This window comes from Oryctolagus cuniculus, chromosome 8 (genome assembly GCF_964237555.1).
Source record: "Oryctolagus cuniculus chromosome 8, mOryCun1.1, whole genome shotgun sequence".
NCBI lineage: Eukaryota > Metazoa > Chordata > Mammalia > Lagomorpha > Leporidae > Oryctolagus > Oryctolagus cuniculus.
This window is the reverse complement of record NC_091439.1, coordinates 35,939,996-35,954,527: the sequence shown is the minus strand read 5'-3', so window position 1 is coordinate 35,954,527 and position 14,532 is coordinate 35,939,996. Positions and strand designations below refer to the sequence as shown.

The 14,532-nt window shown below is 47.8% G+C and overlaps 1 protein-coding gene across 12 annotated transcripts in view; it reads left to right on the top strand.

Annotated features, from left to right (window-relative positions):
- The first annotated feature begins 882 nt into the window (after window positions 1-882).
- The window catches only part of JADE1 (jade family PHD finger 1), a 63,143-nt gene continuing 49,493 nt past the window's right edge, over window positions 883-14,532 (top strand). For 2 of the 12 annotated variants that reach the window (XM_070047587.1, XM_017347570.3), the window contains exon 1: window positions 1,257-1,388. Coding sequence is in view for 2 of the 12 variants with exons in the window: in XM_051819882.2 (XP_051675842.1) it covers window positions 3,372-3,390 (19 nt within the window). In the remaining 10 variants the exon portion in view is untranslated. Of the gene's footprint in view, window positions 973-1,256; window positions 1,389-1,480; window positions 1,914-2,790; window positions 2,939-3,175; window positions 3,391-3,458; window positions 3,538-14,532 lie in introns of those variants that run through there. The other 10 variants (XM_070047582.1, XM_070047581.1, XM_051819883.2 and 7 more) reach the window with 9 other exon arrangements.

Sequence of the window (14,532 nt, the reverse complement as noted above, 5' to 3'; positions counted from 1 at the left end):
GCCATGTGGCTTTTCCCAGCTCTTAACAGCATCGCCCGTATTTACACTCTAGTAAAACAGGAGAGGAAGAGAGAAGGACATGTACTTAAGACTTCTACTGGCTTACTTTGTTTTCTGGAAATAATTGAAATACCCAATTAGTTTTGTTTGCCATTTATGAGATTATAATGTTCTAGATGTGGGTGTATGGGTTGGTGTGTGATTGTGTGAAATCAAATCTGATATATTCAGAATTATTGCAGTGGATAAGTATGCCTTTTGGGCTTGATATTCAATTTTGTAATTAGTAATCACTGTTCCCATTTATTGAATGGGAGTTTTAATCTGTACTTTTTCCCTTTTCCTTTTGAAGCTCAATGTCACACCCACCCATGTTTCCTTAGGGGACCTGTGAAAAAAATCTGTTACCCTACATTTAAAAGCAAGTTTGTATTCTGTGGAAAACCAGTAACCACTTATTTTTGCATATAAATACCCCCCCAAATGAATCTATTATGATGAATTTTATATTAGTCTCAAGTTCTAGTTTTAGCATTAGGCTGGAACCTCATATTTGGAAGATGTCCAGTCCTATAGCACTGTGGTATCTATCTAAAAATGCTCACGTATCTCTTGATGGACTAATATCCATTTGCAACGAGTAGTTAGTTCCACGTGAATCTAGGTGAAGAGGGTGTTCCTTTTCTAGAAGTAGATTACCTGTTTACAAACGTCATTCTAATCCGCAACTCCCTAAAACTGTTACTATAAAAACAATAGAACTATTCTGCCGTTCCGCCTAAAAACAAAACCTTTCACCCAAATTACACGCCTTACTAGCCACATTTTTACCTCCATGATGTTACGCTAATTTGAAAGAATGTATTTCTAAAGCTCAGACAAGAGTTGGAACTGGGACAGCAGCTCGAAGAGATCCTTTCAAAGCCCACTCCTGCGCCTTGGAGACACCTCAAGAATTCGCAGGCTGCAAAGGTAGGTGACGGAAGCGACCTCGGGAGCTGCGCACCGCCGCTCTCGGCGAGCGCCCGCGGACACAGGCCGAGCCAGCAGCGGCGAGGGCCGCGAAGAGTTAACCAGGGACCGAGCCCCCCGCGCCGCGGGCTCCCCGCGCTCTCCCCCGCCCGCCCGCCCGTCCCCACCCTCTGCTTTTGGCAAGGGATTAAAGTGCTCCCCCCTGTGGCAGCAGTGACCCAGAAATGAGTTTGATTCACACAGTCCTCCCTCCATAACAAGCCCAACGCCCGTCCGAGAGTGCCTCCGTGCGCGAGTGCCGGCTGTGTGCGCGCCGGCGAGAGCAGGGGCCCGCCCGGCTCCCGCCCGTCCGTGCGCCGCGGCCCGAACTCATGCGGCGCGGAGCCCAGCGCTTCGGCCGAACCCCTCCGCAGCAGGTAGGCGCGCGGGCCGCGGGGGCGGGGGGCGGCGCGCGGGTGTCCGCGCGTGTCCGCGTGGGGGTCCGTGTGCGCGTCCTGGGCCCGCGGCGGCGGCGGCGGCGGCGGCGGCGGCGGCTGCGGCGCGGCGGCGGCTGCAGGACGAGCCCAGAGGCTCAGCCATATTTGATGGTTTTGTTGCTTTGCTCGGGAGTTCTCGGGAGTAATTTAATGCCGAAGGTCGCTGCCTAGTGGAAATAATATAGTACGTCATTAATATGGCGCCAAAAGATTGGGTTGTCGATATGCAGCGAGGAGGGAGGGAGGCAGCCGCCGGTGCCGCGTTACTATCCCACCAGTAACTTGGGCATTGCCGGGGCGGGGGCCGGAGGAGGAGGAGGACAGGATGGTTTTTGGATCCTGAAAATTGATCTGTGTTGGATCCGTAAGTTTTATTGTGATGGTGATTTTTTTTTTTTCCATATCGCGAGGCTGAAGACTTAGCTTTCTCTTCTTTCGAATTTGCGAAGAACATGCCGGTTTCAGGTGAATCGTCAATTAAACGCGTTTAGGAGCAGGAGCCCAGTTTAGTTGGCTTTAGTTGATAGAATTTTCTCAAAAGCCAAAGTGCATTTAGGCTGCATGAAAGTGGAAAGCATAGTAGCAACTTGGTAGACAGATGGCAATGGCAGAACGCAGGTTCGCGTACATATATGAATCCAGAGTACGTGTGACCGTGTATGTATGTGCGTGTTGGTGGTGGGGGGGTGGGAAGGAGGACTGTATTTGTCCAATCATAGGTGTGTGAAGGTACATCCGTGCGGGGTGGCCGCAGTCCTCGCTCTTGTCACCGCGTCACCACATGTCCAAAATATTCATTGCATCAATTCAAGGGCAGTGAGCAAGGGGGTGGAGGGACAGCTTGGCAATGAGATTCTTCCAAAATGAGATTCCAGGGATCAGATCTTTTACTTGCAGCAGGACCATAAAGTGTAAAACCCTTCACTGGTCAAATCGGGCAGGAGTTGCATTGGTAGAGCAAAGTACCGATTAATCATGAACTTAAAACGGATTGCAAATTGTAACCTTTGGCACCATCTGCTGATTGTGGGGGTAGGGTAGGGGGGTCCCTTGGTCTCTTGCTGCTCTCCATGAACGTGCAGTGTGCACCCCGGGACTGCAAGTTGCAAAGCCTTTCAGTGCACGTGTCTTGTGCCTGTGAGTGTGTGTTTGTGAGTTGGGGGCTGCCGTTCGGTAGCCAGCAGGCTTTCCGGGTTGCTCGGCACTGGCTTGCAAATGCGGGAGAGGGATGGAATGTGGAATGTTGACCGGGGAACCGAATCCTGTCGGAACGGTCCCATTTGCTGGAGAAATTCGATCCCTTCCACCTCCTTCCCGCTCCCCCCCCCCCCCGCCCGCCTTCGGGCAGGAGGCGGGGCTGAGGACGCGGCTGCTGCTCAAAGTGGCGGAGCGCGGCGGCGGGAGGCAGGTGCACGGCACCCGCCAGTGGGGGTGCCTCAACTTCCGCGGGCGTTTAAATAGCAGCCTCTCTCCCCTCCCACCGGTAATAGGTGATCTGGCGGCCGCGGGCGGCGGGGGGAAGGGGCTGGGGGAGACCCGGGAGCGAGCCTCCGCGGCACGTGGGCAGGTGCTGGGTGGCCTCGGGGCCAACTTTTGTAGCCCGCCTCTGGTGTTGGAAGAGAGGCGGCCCAGTGTGGAAATGGGGTCGGGCGGCGACCGAGGCGCGGCCTCTCGGCCACGGCCAGAGCGTCACCTAACGGTCCCAGCAGCGCTGCCGGGGCCCAGGATTGGGGGATTGCGGGGGCGGGGACGCCCGGCCCGCCGCGCCCGCGCTGCGGGAGCCCCGCACAAAGCCCGCGGCGCGGGGGTGGCCGCCGCGCCCCCGCCCCGGGAACGGCCCGAAGCCCGTCGCCGTCCCCGCGCAGATTCCGGCGGGCGGCCGCAGGCGTTTGTTTGTTGGTTCCGCGCCGCCTTCCTCGCCGGATGGCTTCCTGTGACAGAGGTGATACACAGTTTCCAGAACTGTCTGGGGGCGGGAGCGGCGACGAGAGCGGGAGCCGAGCCCGCTCGGGGCTGCTCGCCGCCGCGGCCGCCGCCGCTGCTCCCATCTTACAACCGTTTCTCGCCGGCGCGCCCGCCCCTGCCGAAGGTGCCGCCCGGGAGGGACTCGGGGAGGGGGACGGCGCGGCCGTTTCCAGCGGTGCAAGTGGCTTCTGGACGCGAGGGAGCGTTTGATTTGCAACTGGGGCCGAGCGGATTGGTGCAGCTGGCGGCGGCGGGGCGGGAGGAGCGGCGGCGGCGGGGGGTGGCCACTTTCAAATGGAGAGGGCGGCGGCGGCGGCGGGGACGCCGCTGCGGAGGGAGCGGAGCTTGGTTGCGCCACGAGAAGGTGTCATCACGGCACCGGGGCTAATTCCGGCGGAGGTGCCGGGAGTTACTTTCCCCTCCTCCCGCGCTGTTGTTTCTGTCGCCTCGGGGAGGTGGGGGGGAGGGAGGGAGAGGGGGCGGCGGCGCGCGGAGCCGCGGCCCTGCGCACTCCCCGGCGGGCGGCCGCAGCCGCGCGGTGCGCTCTCGGTGCGGGGCGGCGGCCCAGCGTCCCCGGAACCCCCCTCGGGGAGCCGCGGTTTCCGCCCTCCCCGCCCCCTCTCTCCCGCCCTGCAGCCCGGTGCTCCCCCCACGCCAGCCCTCCCCCACCGCGGCTCCCCCGGCCCGGCTCGGGCTTTCCCACCCCGGGCTCCCCCTCCTGGGCGCGCGGGGGCGGCCGCAGTCCCGGCGCCGGTGAAGGCGGCGAGCAGACAAAAAAGCGGGCGATTTAAACGTGCCTTCGAAGCCCGTTAGGAATGCGTCGTCAGCCGGGGACCGTTTAAAAGCCGCCGGCTTTCTAGTAACGTGGAGGCGGCCGCCCCACCTCGCCTGGCCTGTAGGGCCAGGGTCCGTCGCCCGCCTTTATTTACCCTGGCCGGGAGGGATTTTGAATTTCCTTTTTTTTTTTTTTTTGTAAAATGATCGCTGCAAGTGAATGACTTGAGACAGAGCTGCGATTTTAAAGAAAAGTGGGAGAGGATCTGAGGTTTCCATTAATGGGAGTTAGCTTAGGGGGTTCTTCCAGGTTTTTATGAGGTGAACTATTTTTCCTTTTTAGAATACCCGCTGTGAAGGCCAGCTCTCTTGCTCCTTGTAGCTCGAGGCTAATACCTTCCAACGCTAATGAACTAGTTTTAGGATGCAGAGAATTTCCCTGGAAGCTGATTTGGTAGTGTTTCACCACCGATGGTTAGAGATTTCATAGTAATTTACGTTTTGATCAAATCACAGCTCATCAAGATTTAATCGCTTCTAGGTGGAGAAGGAAGGGTTCAGTGTAATCGTACCTAATACTGAAAACACTTGTAATACAATAATTGGTTGTTTATAGGGCAGGCGACACGGGACATAAAAGGGGGCTGTTGTGTGGATGACACTTTCTTGGCATGTATGTGGGACACAGAATTGTTAAAAAGTGTTGATTTGTATCTACTTGAAAGGCTGAGAAAAAAAAAAAAACAGAGGGAGAGATCTTCCATTTCCTTATTCACTTCCTAAATGCTCACTACAGCCAGGGCCAGGCCAAAGCCGGGAGTCAGAACTTCATCCAGGTCTCCCACGTGGGTTCCAGGAACCCAAACAGATGAGACATCACCACCGCTGTCCCCAGGGAGCTGGGGACTGGAACTGGCCCAAGCAGTGTCTTTTAATCAGCGCCACAGCATCCGCCTCAACAACCCAGAATGGTTAACTTGTCTTTTACCCCGAGGATCTTAGTACTGTTTTCTGTCACGTTTAGCTTTTAAATCAGACAACTTCCCGGTCCTTTGATTTTTTTTCTGCCATCCTTCTCTAAGTGTTTCTGTTTGACCTGACCCTTTGATTTCAACGTCTAGAAAAATACAATTTTCAACTGTGTTAAGTGTTGGGCTTCCACGTAGCTCCTTGTAACCCTGTACTAGCAGAGATCTTGAACTTGATTCCATCTTAAGATTATAGGCTGCTTTCTAGTAAGAGAAGTTGGGGTGTGTTCCGCAAAACTGAGAACTTTGACAAGACTAGATGTATATGTTCATTTGCAAGGAAAAACCCTCCACTCTTAGTATTAGTTCTGCTATCACTTGATGGGTTTTCTGTGTATAAAAAGTCTTTTTATTAACCAATGTTGAAAGAGCATCTATGCAAGGGAAACAGGGAAAAATGGTCAGTGTTCCTGAGAGGGAGTCCAGAGAGCTAAAACTGTAGGAAGTTTAAGGAACCACCTACTTGGTGTTAGAATCAAACTGTTGGCCGGGGGCCTGGGGAAGAAGGATGAACTGAAACAAACTTGGAGGATGCGGTGATAATCTTCACATGTAAACACACCTGATACTGATTTTTAGTGGTTTAAACAAGTTATTACAGAATGGGTGTTGCATGTACAATGTTTAAAATTAGGGACTGCAGAGAAGCAAAAACACATTCCTACACCCAGGAACTCACTGTATCACCTTCCAGATAGAGTTCCACGCGTGGGTGTGTGTAGGTGCTGTATCATACTGTACACAGTTCTGTAGGGGGGTGGTCCCTTGCTCCCCTCCCCCACCTCCTAGCTTGGCAGAGTTTCACCTCATCTATTACCAGGACATATTCACATTTCCCTTTGGCACCCCACAATCAAAGAGCCACTTTGTCTGAAGTCACTATCCAGTCCTTGACCATTTTTTTGTATCTAGTTGTTTCTCTTAAGTGGATGGTGAACCTTGATAACTTAGTGACAGAACCCGTGAGGCTGAGGAGGCCATCCTTTGGAAATAAAGTCTGTGGTATGAAAAGAACTGGGAATGGAAATAGTGTTTATTGTAGTTTGGAAGTCTTAGGTTTGAAGATCATCTGTTTGAAAACTACTTTAAGAAAATTTGTTTCCCTGATGTGTTTATCCACAGATTTGTTGGAAAAAGATTTACCAAATGTTTGTTTCAGTTCTGAGGTAGTCAGAGCAGCAAGCGTGAAGACTCAAACACTGATCCTGTCCCCTGACTTCAGGGTTGGGAGGGAGTCCCTGACGCTGCTGCTGCTTTACCCTGGCGTTTGTGAAGCTCTTGACTGCTGGGTGTTGTGGCACCTGTTACGCTATTACAAGCACTGGTCTGTCAGAATTTGTATCATAAACCTGTTTTCCCACGAAGCTTGCAAGATATCTGGAAGGAGAGAGACATTTTAGCCAACAATCTTCCTTTTTATTTGGACTGCATGAAAAGGTTTGCCTTGGTTGGTAAAAACAGTTACATCAGTTTTTAACTTCTTTGGTACCACATTCAAGAATATGTATCCCCTCTCCTACTTTTTTTTTTTTTTTAAATACATACTGGGTGTTTTTGCTTGAAGTTGTTAGTTTCCTAGAAGGTATCAGAAGCCTGGTAGAATCTTAATTGGGAAAGTATTTTTTTCCCCCATACTTACTTATTTATTTGAAAGGCAGAGTTACAGAGAGGGAGGGACAGACAGAGATGTCTTCCGATTGCCTCAAAGGCCAGGGCTGGGCCAGGCTGAAGCCAGGAGCCAGAAGCTTCATCTGGGTCTCCCATGTGGGTGTCAGGTGCCCAAGGACTTGGGTCATCTGCTACTTGCCCAGGCCCATTAGCAGGCTCCAATTCAGGATGCCAGCATCACAGGTGATTGGCTTTACCCGCTACATCACATTGCCAGACCCTGGAAAGTATTTTAATTCCTGAGACAGGTAACATGCTTCCTTGAACGATTTAGTGTTGAGTTCATTTTCTCCATTTTCAAGGTCTTCAGCACCGTATATACATGATGTATTTAAAATTTGGACAACTGGAGCCAAGTGTTTGGTTCAGCAGTTAAGATGGCACTTGGGGATGCTTCATCCCTGTCCCTGTCTCACTTTTTTTTTAAGTCGTTCTCTTGTCACAACACTTGATTATTTTTATTGGAAGGCAGAGTTACAGAGAGGCAGAGGTAGAGGCAGAGAGAGATCTTCCATCGGCCAGTTCACTTCCCAAATGGTCACAGTGGCTGGAGCTGGGTTGATCTGAAATCAGGAGCCAGGAGCTTCTTCCAGGAATCCCATGAAGGTGCAGGGGCCCGAGCACTTGGGCCATCTTCTACTGCTTTCTCAGGCCATAGCAGAGAGCTGAAACGGAAGGGGAGCAGCCGGAACTAGAACTGGCGCCCATGTGGGATGCCGGCACTGCAGGCAGTGGCTTTACCTGGTTCGCCACAGCACCGGCACCTCTGCTTCACTTCTGACCCAACTTTCTGCTAATGGACATCCTGGGAGGCAGCAGGTTGATGGCTTAAGTAGTTTCTCTCTGCCACCCATGTGGGAGATTCAGACTGGGCTCTGGGCTCCTGGCTTCACTCCAGCCCTGCTGTGGCAGCTGTGAGTGTTTCTTATAGAGAGTGAACCAGCAGATGGAAGATCTCTCCATCTCTCTGTAAAGTGGGAAAAAAAAAGCCTTAAAATATTAGGCAATTATTTTTATGTTTGTAGAACATACCTTAGAAAGTTGTCTGTTATTTGCCTGGTGTTATTTCTTATGCAAAAACTTTGGTCTGTGATCATGATGGTGTATATGTTTTTTTGCACTTGATAGCTCTGGTGAAGCGGGTTTCCCTGTCTTCCTAGAAAGGGTAGGAATGGCCTTCTTTGCAAGTAGAGGTGGCATTTAGCTAGGTTCTGGCCCAGGACACTTGAAGGATTACTTAAGATGTCGTTCCTTAAAGCAGTGCAAGTAAAGACAACCGGATTGCTGGGGAAGGCGTGTCTTCATTTTTGATCTTTCATTAACTTTAGACCAACGGTACTCATAGAAGATACGCTCTCGAGATGTATTCAGTGACTGGACTTTTGATTACAGCCAGTTCAGTGTTTGTTTTTTGCTTTTGGTTCTAAAAGTAGAAGGTATAACAAGGTGATTAAGGGCAGTCGAAGTGAGTTTATTTCCAAAACCTTGGGTTCTATTGGGCTTAACATTGAGGGGATTCACTACAGTTTTTTTTTTTGTTGTTGTTGAAAGTACTCAACATTAGCAGTAATATATATGAAATATTGATCACTTAGTGTCTGTTGCACAGGAAATTCTGTCAATTTGAAAATTCATGATAGTTTTTGAGACAGTTTCTAAGCAGTTATTTTTAAGTCAAGATTTCGGTGGTGAGGGCCTAAGCCAGGAATAAAATAGGGCGTTGTTTTCTTTACTCCTTGCTCTGAGCAAGGAGCAAGAAATGGCTCGGACAGCAAGTTGCTTGAGGTCGAGCTGCATGGTTTGTTTTTCACTAGCACAGAGTACACCAAGCACAACTTAGCATTTTTCTTGATTACTCACGGTCATCTTTACGAGCATCAGTTATTTCAGTGTAGAACTGTTACGATGCACGTAAGACTTGGACACCGAGTACTTGTGGCTCATAAAGTGGAGGACACTCCTGAGATCTGAAACCCGGAGGCCCTGTCCCCCAGAAGATGTGACTGGCACTGAAACTGGTGTGGCGGTGCAGGGATTAGGTGGGTTTCCTTGCAAGTACCCTTGCAGTCTAGTTAATTATTTAAATCCTAGTAAGTGCTTGGGATTTTGCTCTGATTCTTTTCTGATTCTGTCACTGTTAACCTTGTGTTATGGTTAACATGCCTGTCTGGGACTGTCATTTTATTGGCTATTAGCTTGAAATTGGGAAAAGAAGCTTGTTAGAAATTTTCATTACTTAGTGAACACCAGCTCCGAGTAGGAGTTTCAGGCCTTCTTTGGAGGGTGACTCCCTGGTTTCTGGATGTGGCCTTCAGTTAAGTCGCTTGAAGCATTCGCCCCCTCCCCCCTCATTCTTTCTTTGGGAACCTGTCTGTTCTCCTTAGGACTTGTTTTTCACCAAGTGAGTACGTCTGATCCTTTACTTCATAAGCTTTTCAGGTACTTGTCCAAGATCTGGTTAACTGGTTCACCTTTATACATGCGTAATGCTGGTAGTCCATGTTTTAGGCTTTGTGTGAGACAGTCTGTCCCAACTGCTCAGCTCTGTAGCTGTCAGTGTGAAAGCAGCTAGAGAAGAAAGTAAATGAATGCGCATGACTATGTTCCAATAAAACTTTATTTATGGACATTGAAATTTGAATTGCATGTTATTTCACAAGCCCTGAAAAGTTCTTTGCCCCATCTCTCCTCAAGCATTTGAATATGTGAAAGTCATGCTAAGCTCCAGGGCTGTGCAGACCAGGCCCATGAGCCCTGATTGATAGTGAGACTCAGCATGACCTGGCCCCCTTTCTTGTAGGAATCTGAAAAAGACTAGTTGGCCAGTCTGAGGGCTGTGGCTCTTAACTCTTAAGTATCTGGATCACCTTTGAGGGTAGGGTGTGTAACATGGGACCGTGTATCTAGCAAAGTGCAGCTAAATAGTCACACACACCATCCATGGGGCCAGGTAGAGGAGCCCTGTGTAAGGGGATGTGTGTTATAAAGTTGGCTTCCCTCACGGAGAGAGCTAATGTCAAGTAGGGGTGTGTGTGACAGAGAACACCTCGGCCTGTGACTGCTCAGGGGACTGCCAGCCTCCCCAGCTAGACCGTTCGGGTGACCTGCCAGGCATCAGGAGGGTTTTCCAGGAAACTAGATGAGAGTTTCTAAGTTCACTGTTGTTTATTGATTACCTTGTAGTTGTCTGCTCCTTGATAACAGATCATCCTGTTCATCTACTGATAGGAAATCCAGTGGGCCTCCAGGAGGGGGAAGCTTGTGGCTGGCAGGCGAGGCCAGTGCCCGCCCTCTTGTGCACTAGTCCCTGGTGCTGCCACTGGCTTTTGCTTTGGACCTATTTGTGCATCTTGGCTTAAGCTGCTCATTTTTAAAATTAGGGAAGGTGGGTTACGTTATTTATTTATTTTATTAGAAAGACAGTTACAGAGAGGTAGAGACAGAGACAGAGAGAGAGAGAGAGAGGCAGCCCTATTATCTGCTGGGTCACTCCCCACAAGCCTGCAACAACTGGAGCTGAGCCGATCTTCAGCCAGGAGCTTCTTCCGGGTCTCCCACAAGGGTGCAGGGGCCCAAGGACTTGGGCCATCTTCCACTGCTTTCCCAGGCACATTAGCAGAGAGCTGGATCGGAAGTGGAGCAGCTGGGACTGGAACTGGCGCTGCAGGCTGGGGCTTTAATGTGGGGCCTCAGCACTGGCCCCACATTATTTTAAACGATCTGAAATGTAACCACTGCAGTTAGGATTTTATGGGCTGCTTTTGGGAAGATTTCTCACAGACCCAGTCTATGTTGTGAGGCTCTTCAGCGTTGGCCTCAGAGAATACTTCCCAGCCCTTATTGCTAGGTTTTGCTTGTGTGTGGGGTGACCATCCTAACACGACTTGTACAGCTGTGATGAAGCCTTTGTTTTCCTCTGACTCAAAGGGCATGTGAGTGTACTGTCCAGGTCTGCAGTGAATAACATGGGAAGTCTCTCTTGCTCTTTTCTTTATAACTTTTCCTAAAAAGTTTTTGGTGAGTTAACAGTGTTAGTGGTTTAGATGGTTTCTGACAACTGGCTATAATCAAGGGACAGAGTTCCTCAAGACAGCTGCATTTCAGTCTGTGCAGAGTGTAATTGTCATTAGCTGTGTGAGTCTGGTTTCTGCAGAAGCTGTGGTGTATATCCTGTGTAAGAACATCTGGTTTGAGCATTTAAAAATCTTACGATTACCCCGTAGACACTTTGCGTGTATTGGCTTTTTCCACCAGGGGCAGAATAATGGATTATAGAGTCTTTTCCCCATCTGACCCTTTTCCTGGTTTATTCGTAGGCTGTTGCCTGTTAACATTTAGTTTTTCTAAAGTGTCATCTGTCATGTACCTTGATTGTGACCTGAAAATGTGTGTGTGTACAAGTATTATACCAAGCAGATCCCGGTTCTGAGACCCCAGGGTAGAATGGAACCCAAGCTTCTGATTTCAGTGAAGTGCTTTAGAAAATTAACTTTATTTTCATAAAATCTGGAGAGATTAGTTTCCCTAATATGTTATGAAAATGTGAGAAAAGGAATAGTATATATAGGGCAGATGGGCTTCATCTGTCGGGTAGCACTGTTAAGAAGGATTCCAAAGTCTCTGAGCCGGAGAAAACGATGACCTAATCTAGTGCCATGTCTGCCACAGGTGAAGGGAATGGCATACTTGCGATCTCAGGATTGTAGCCTTTTTGTTTTTATTTTTTCCCCCAAAATAGTACTGTTTTTGAAATGAGTAGGAAGTTGAAACATGTTTATTCCTTAAAGGTATTTTAAACCCTAATTTTCCTGTCTGGGTTATTTTTTTCCTATTCTTTTTGTTCTTATTTTAGGTCACCTCCTACTGATGTTGACTATTCTTCCATCTTTTAAAAGCTTCTGCTTTTGAGGTTCACAATGACCTAATCAAGCAGAATAGCTGAAGATAGTGCTTTGTGGCGTTTATGTTAGTACCTTTTTTAGTTTTTCCTTCTGCATTGTTCTGTCACTGTCAGGTAGGAAGAGCCATTCAGAGCCCCCTCCAGAAGGAGGGGGCGCTTAGGGCATCCATAGATGGCTGCTCATTTTAGGCTGGTGTTTTCTGTTGGCCCAAGCAGTTGTACTCCCAGATCCTCTGTGCCAGTGAGGAATAGGGAAGGAGTAGGGAAGAAAGGGCTTTTTTTTTCTTTTAAAAAAAGATTTATTTGTGTGTGTGTGTGTGTGTGAGAGAGAAAGATCAACCCTCTGCTGGTTCACTCCTCAAATTCCTGCAACAGCTAGGGCTGACCAGGCAGTAGGCAGGAACCTGGAACTCCATCCAGGTCTCCCACCTGGGTGGCAGGAACCCCCATACTTGGACTTGGACCTGGACCATATTTGCTGCTTCACTGTTCCATTAATAGGTAGCTGGATTAAAGTGGAACCGGGATCTGAACTGGCAGTTGGCTGAGGGATGCTTGCATCCCAAGCAGTGGCTCAACCCACTATACCACAGTGCCTGTCCCAAGTGAAGAAAGGTTCTGACTTTTAAATCTTTGTTGTTGTTAGTGCAGAATCATGGTCAAAGATTAAAGTCATATTAAAGATTATCAAGAGAAGTACAAGTTCTCAAGTCGTTCTATCTGGAACACTTTGGCTACATTTCTCAGAACCACAATGAACCTTTATGTTTGTCCAGAAGTTTTCCATGAGTAAAACAATTGGTGTGTGTGTTCTTCCCCTCTTTTTTATATATTAATGGCCTTGTGTTTCAATTAAAATTATTTTATTGATTTGCAAGGCAGAGAGACAGAGACAGACAGAGATCTTCTATCTCTGGTTCACTAATAAATGCTTGCAATAGCTGGGGCTGGGCCAGGCTATAGCCAGGAGGCTGGAGCTCAGTGCAGGTCTCCCACCTGCTGCTTCTGGGGTGCACACTAGCAGGAAGCCATAGCCTGGAGACAAGCTAGGTCAGAACTGAGGCACTCCAGTGTGGGGTGAGGGCTTCCTGACCATTGAGCCCGACATCTGCACCCTGCATTTCTCCTCCCTCCCCTGATGTTTCCTTGTTTTTCCATCTTACTATGTTTTGGGCCTCTGCACACTTGAGCATGTAGCTCTAACAGAAAGGAATTCTGAGTAGATGGGAATAAGGATCAAAACTCAAGATTGGAGGCTAGCATGAGTGACTGCCATTATTGTTTGGGTGTGAATGTATTTCCTCCCATGTCAAGGGCAGATAAAAAATACATTTAAAGTACAAATGATTGGAATGTTCTGTTATAGCTGCTTTTATTCAGTTGTCTCTTAATTGAGTCAGCAGTTAGGGAGGTTCATAAGGGATTTAATAGATTGTCTTCCAAAGCAGCAAATGGGTTATTGATAAATTGGCAAATGAGAGCTGCTTGTGATTCATTCAGAACCACTCAGATTTATAAACTCTTTAAATCCTGAAAACTTCCTAATCGACTTCTAAAATCTGAGCTCAAAAGTAACTTATGGAGAACTTTTCCTGGAGTAATGTGTGGTACATTGGCCGTAGTAACGCTGATAGGAGTAATCGCTCCAGTTAGGGTATCTAGTCAGCCAGTCTTTCCCAGGGGGTAGTTATTTATTGCTAACAGAAAATCTCTTTTCAGCTGATTATTTTCAAGTTGGATCTCTTTCCAAAGGTTATATAGTAGCTCGGGTAGCATTTTCTTTAAATAAAATTCAATGTGTAACATTATAAGTGATAACATTTTTAAAAGTTCCTGTTTTTTGGTTGAAATATTTAGACAAGGTTAAAACTTTAACACTTAAGTTCTAAACCACTTGTCAGTTACATCTACTGAGTTTTTTTTTTTTTGACTTGATACAACCCTTTGGTTAAATTGAGAAATCTGGGTTTGAGTTATAGTCACACTAGTATTTTTAGACTGTGAGCATATGAATTAGATAATGTTGCCAAATTGAAAACTTCACATCCAGGCGATTAACTTTTGCTTTAAAAACTGAGGTAAGAAACCAGCTGGGTTCCCTTCACATTCATTCAAGAGACAGGTTGACAAGTTTTACTGTGTACAGTTGGGTACTTGGAAAATATATATTTCATAGCATTCAAGAAGGTGACCTATTAACAAAATACATCTTTTTGGGGGGATATTCTATGATCAGTAATTCGGAAATAATTTTTCAATTACATAGTATTTAAAATAATACTCAAACTATCTGGATTTAGCTTTATGTAAGTTTACCTAGTTTCTGAAAATAGGTGATAAATTATAGCTGTTTGACAGAGAATGGAAGGACACCAATAAATTTAAAACTACTGGAATAGAAGTTATTCCAGTTAAAGGTCAGTGAGATATTAAAGTAAAAGCATCTCAAATCCAATAAAGCAGAGTGCGCATAGAATGCAGTTTTACACACAGGAACCCAGTCATTTATTCAGAAGGTTATTTTAATGCAGAGCGTGGCATTAGGTGATTCATAGTAGGAGTCCAGAAAGGTCTTTAATTGGGCACCTTCTGTAACCCCTTGAGAGTGACGCAAAGAACAGTGAGAACCAGACCATGCATGGGATTCACACTTTAAGAAAAGTAGTTAAAACAGGAGGTTGTAATGGTCCCTCTTTCCCAGGAATTGCGTTGAATAAACATCCTCAAATTCTTAATCATCTTATTCTTC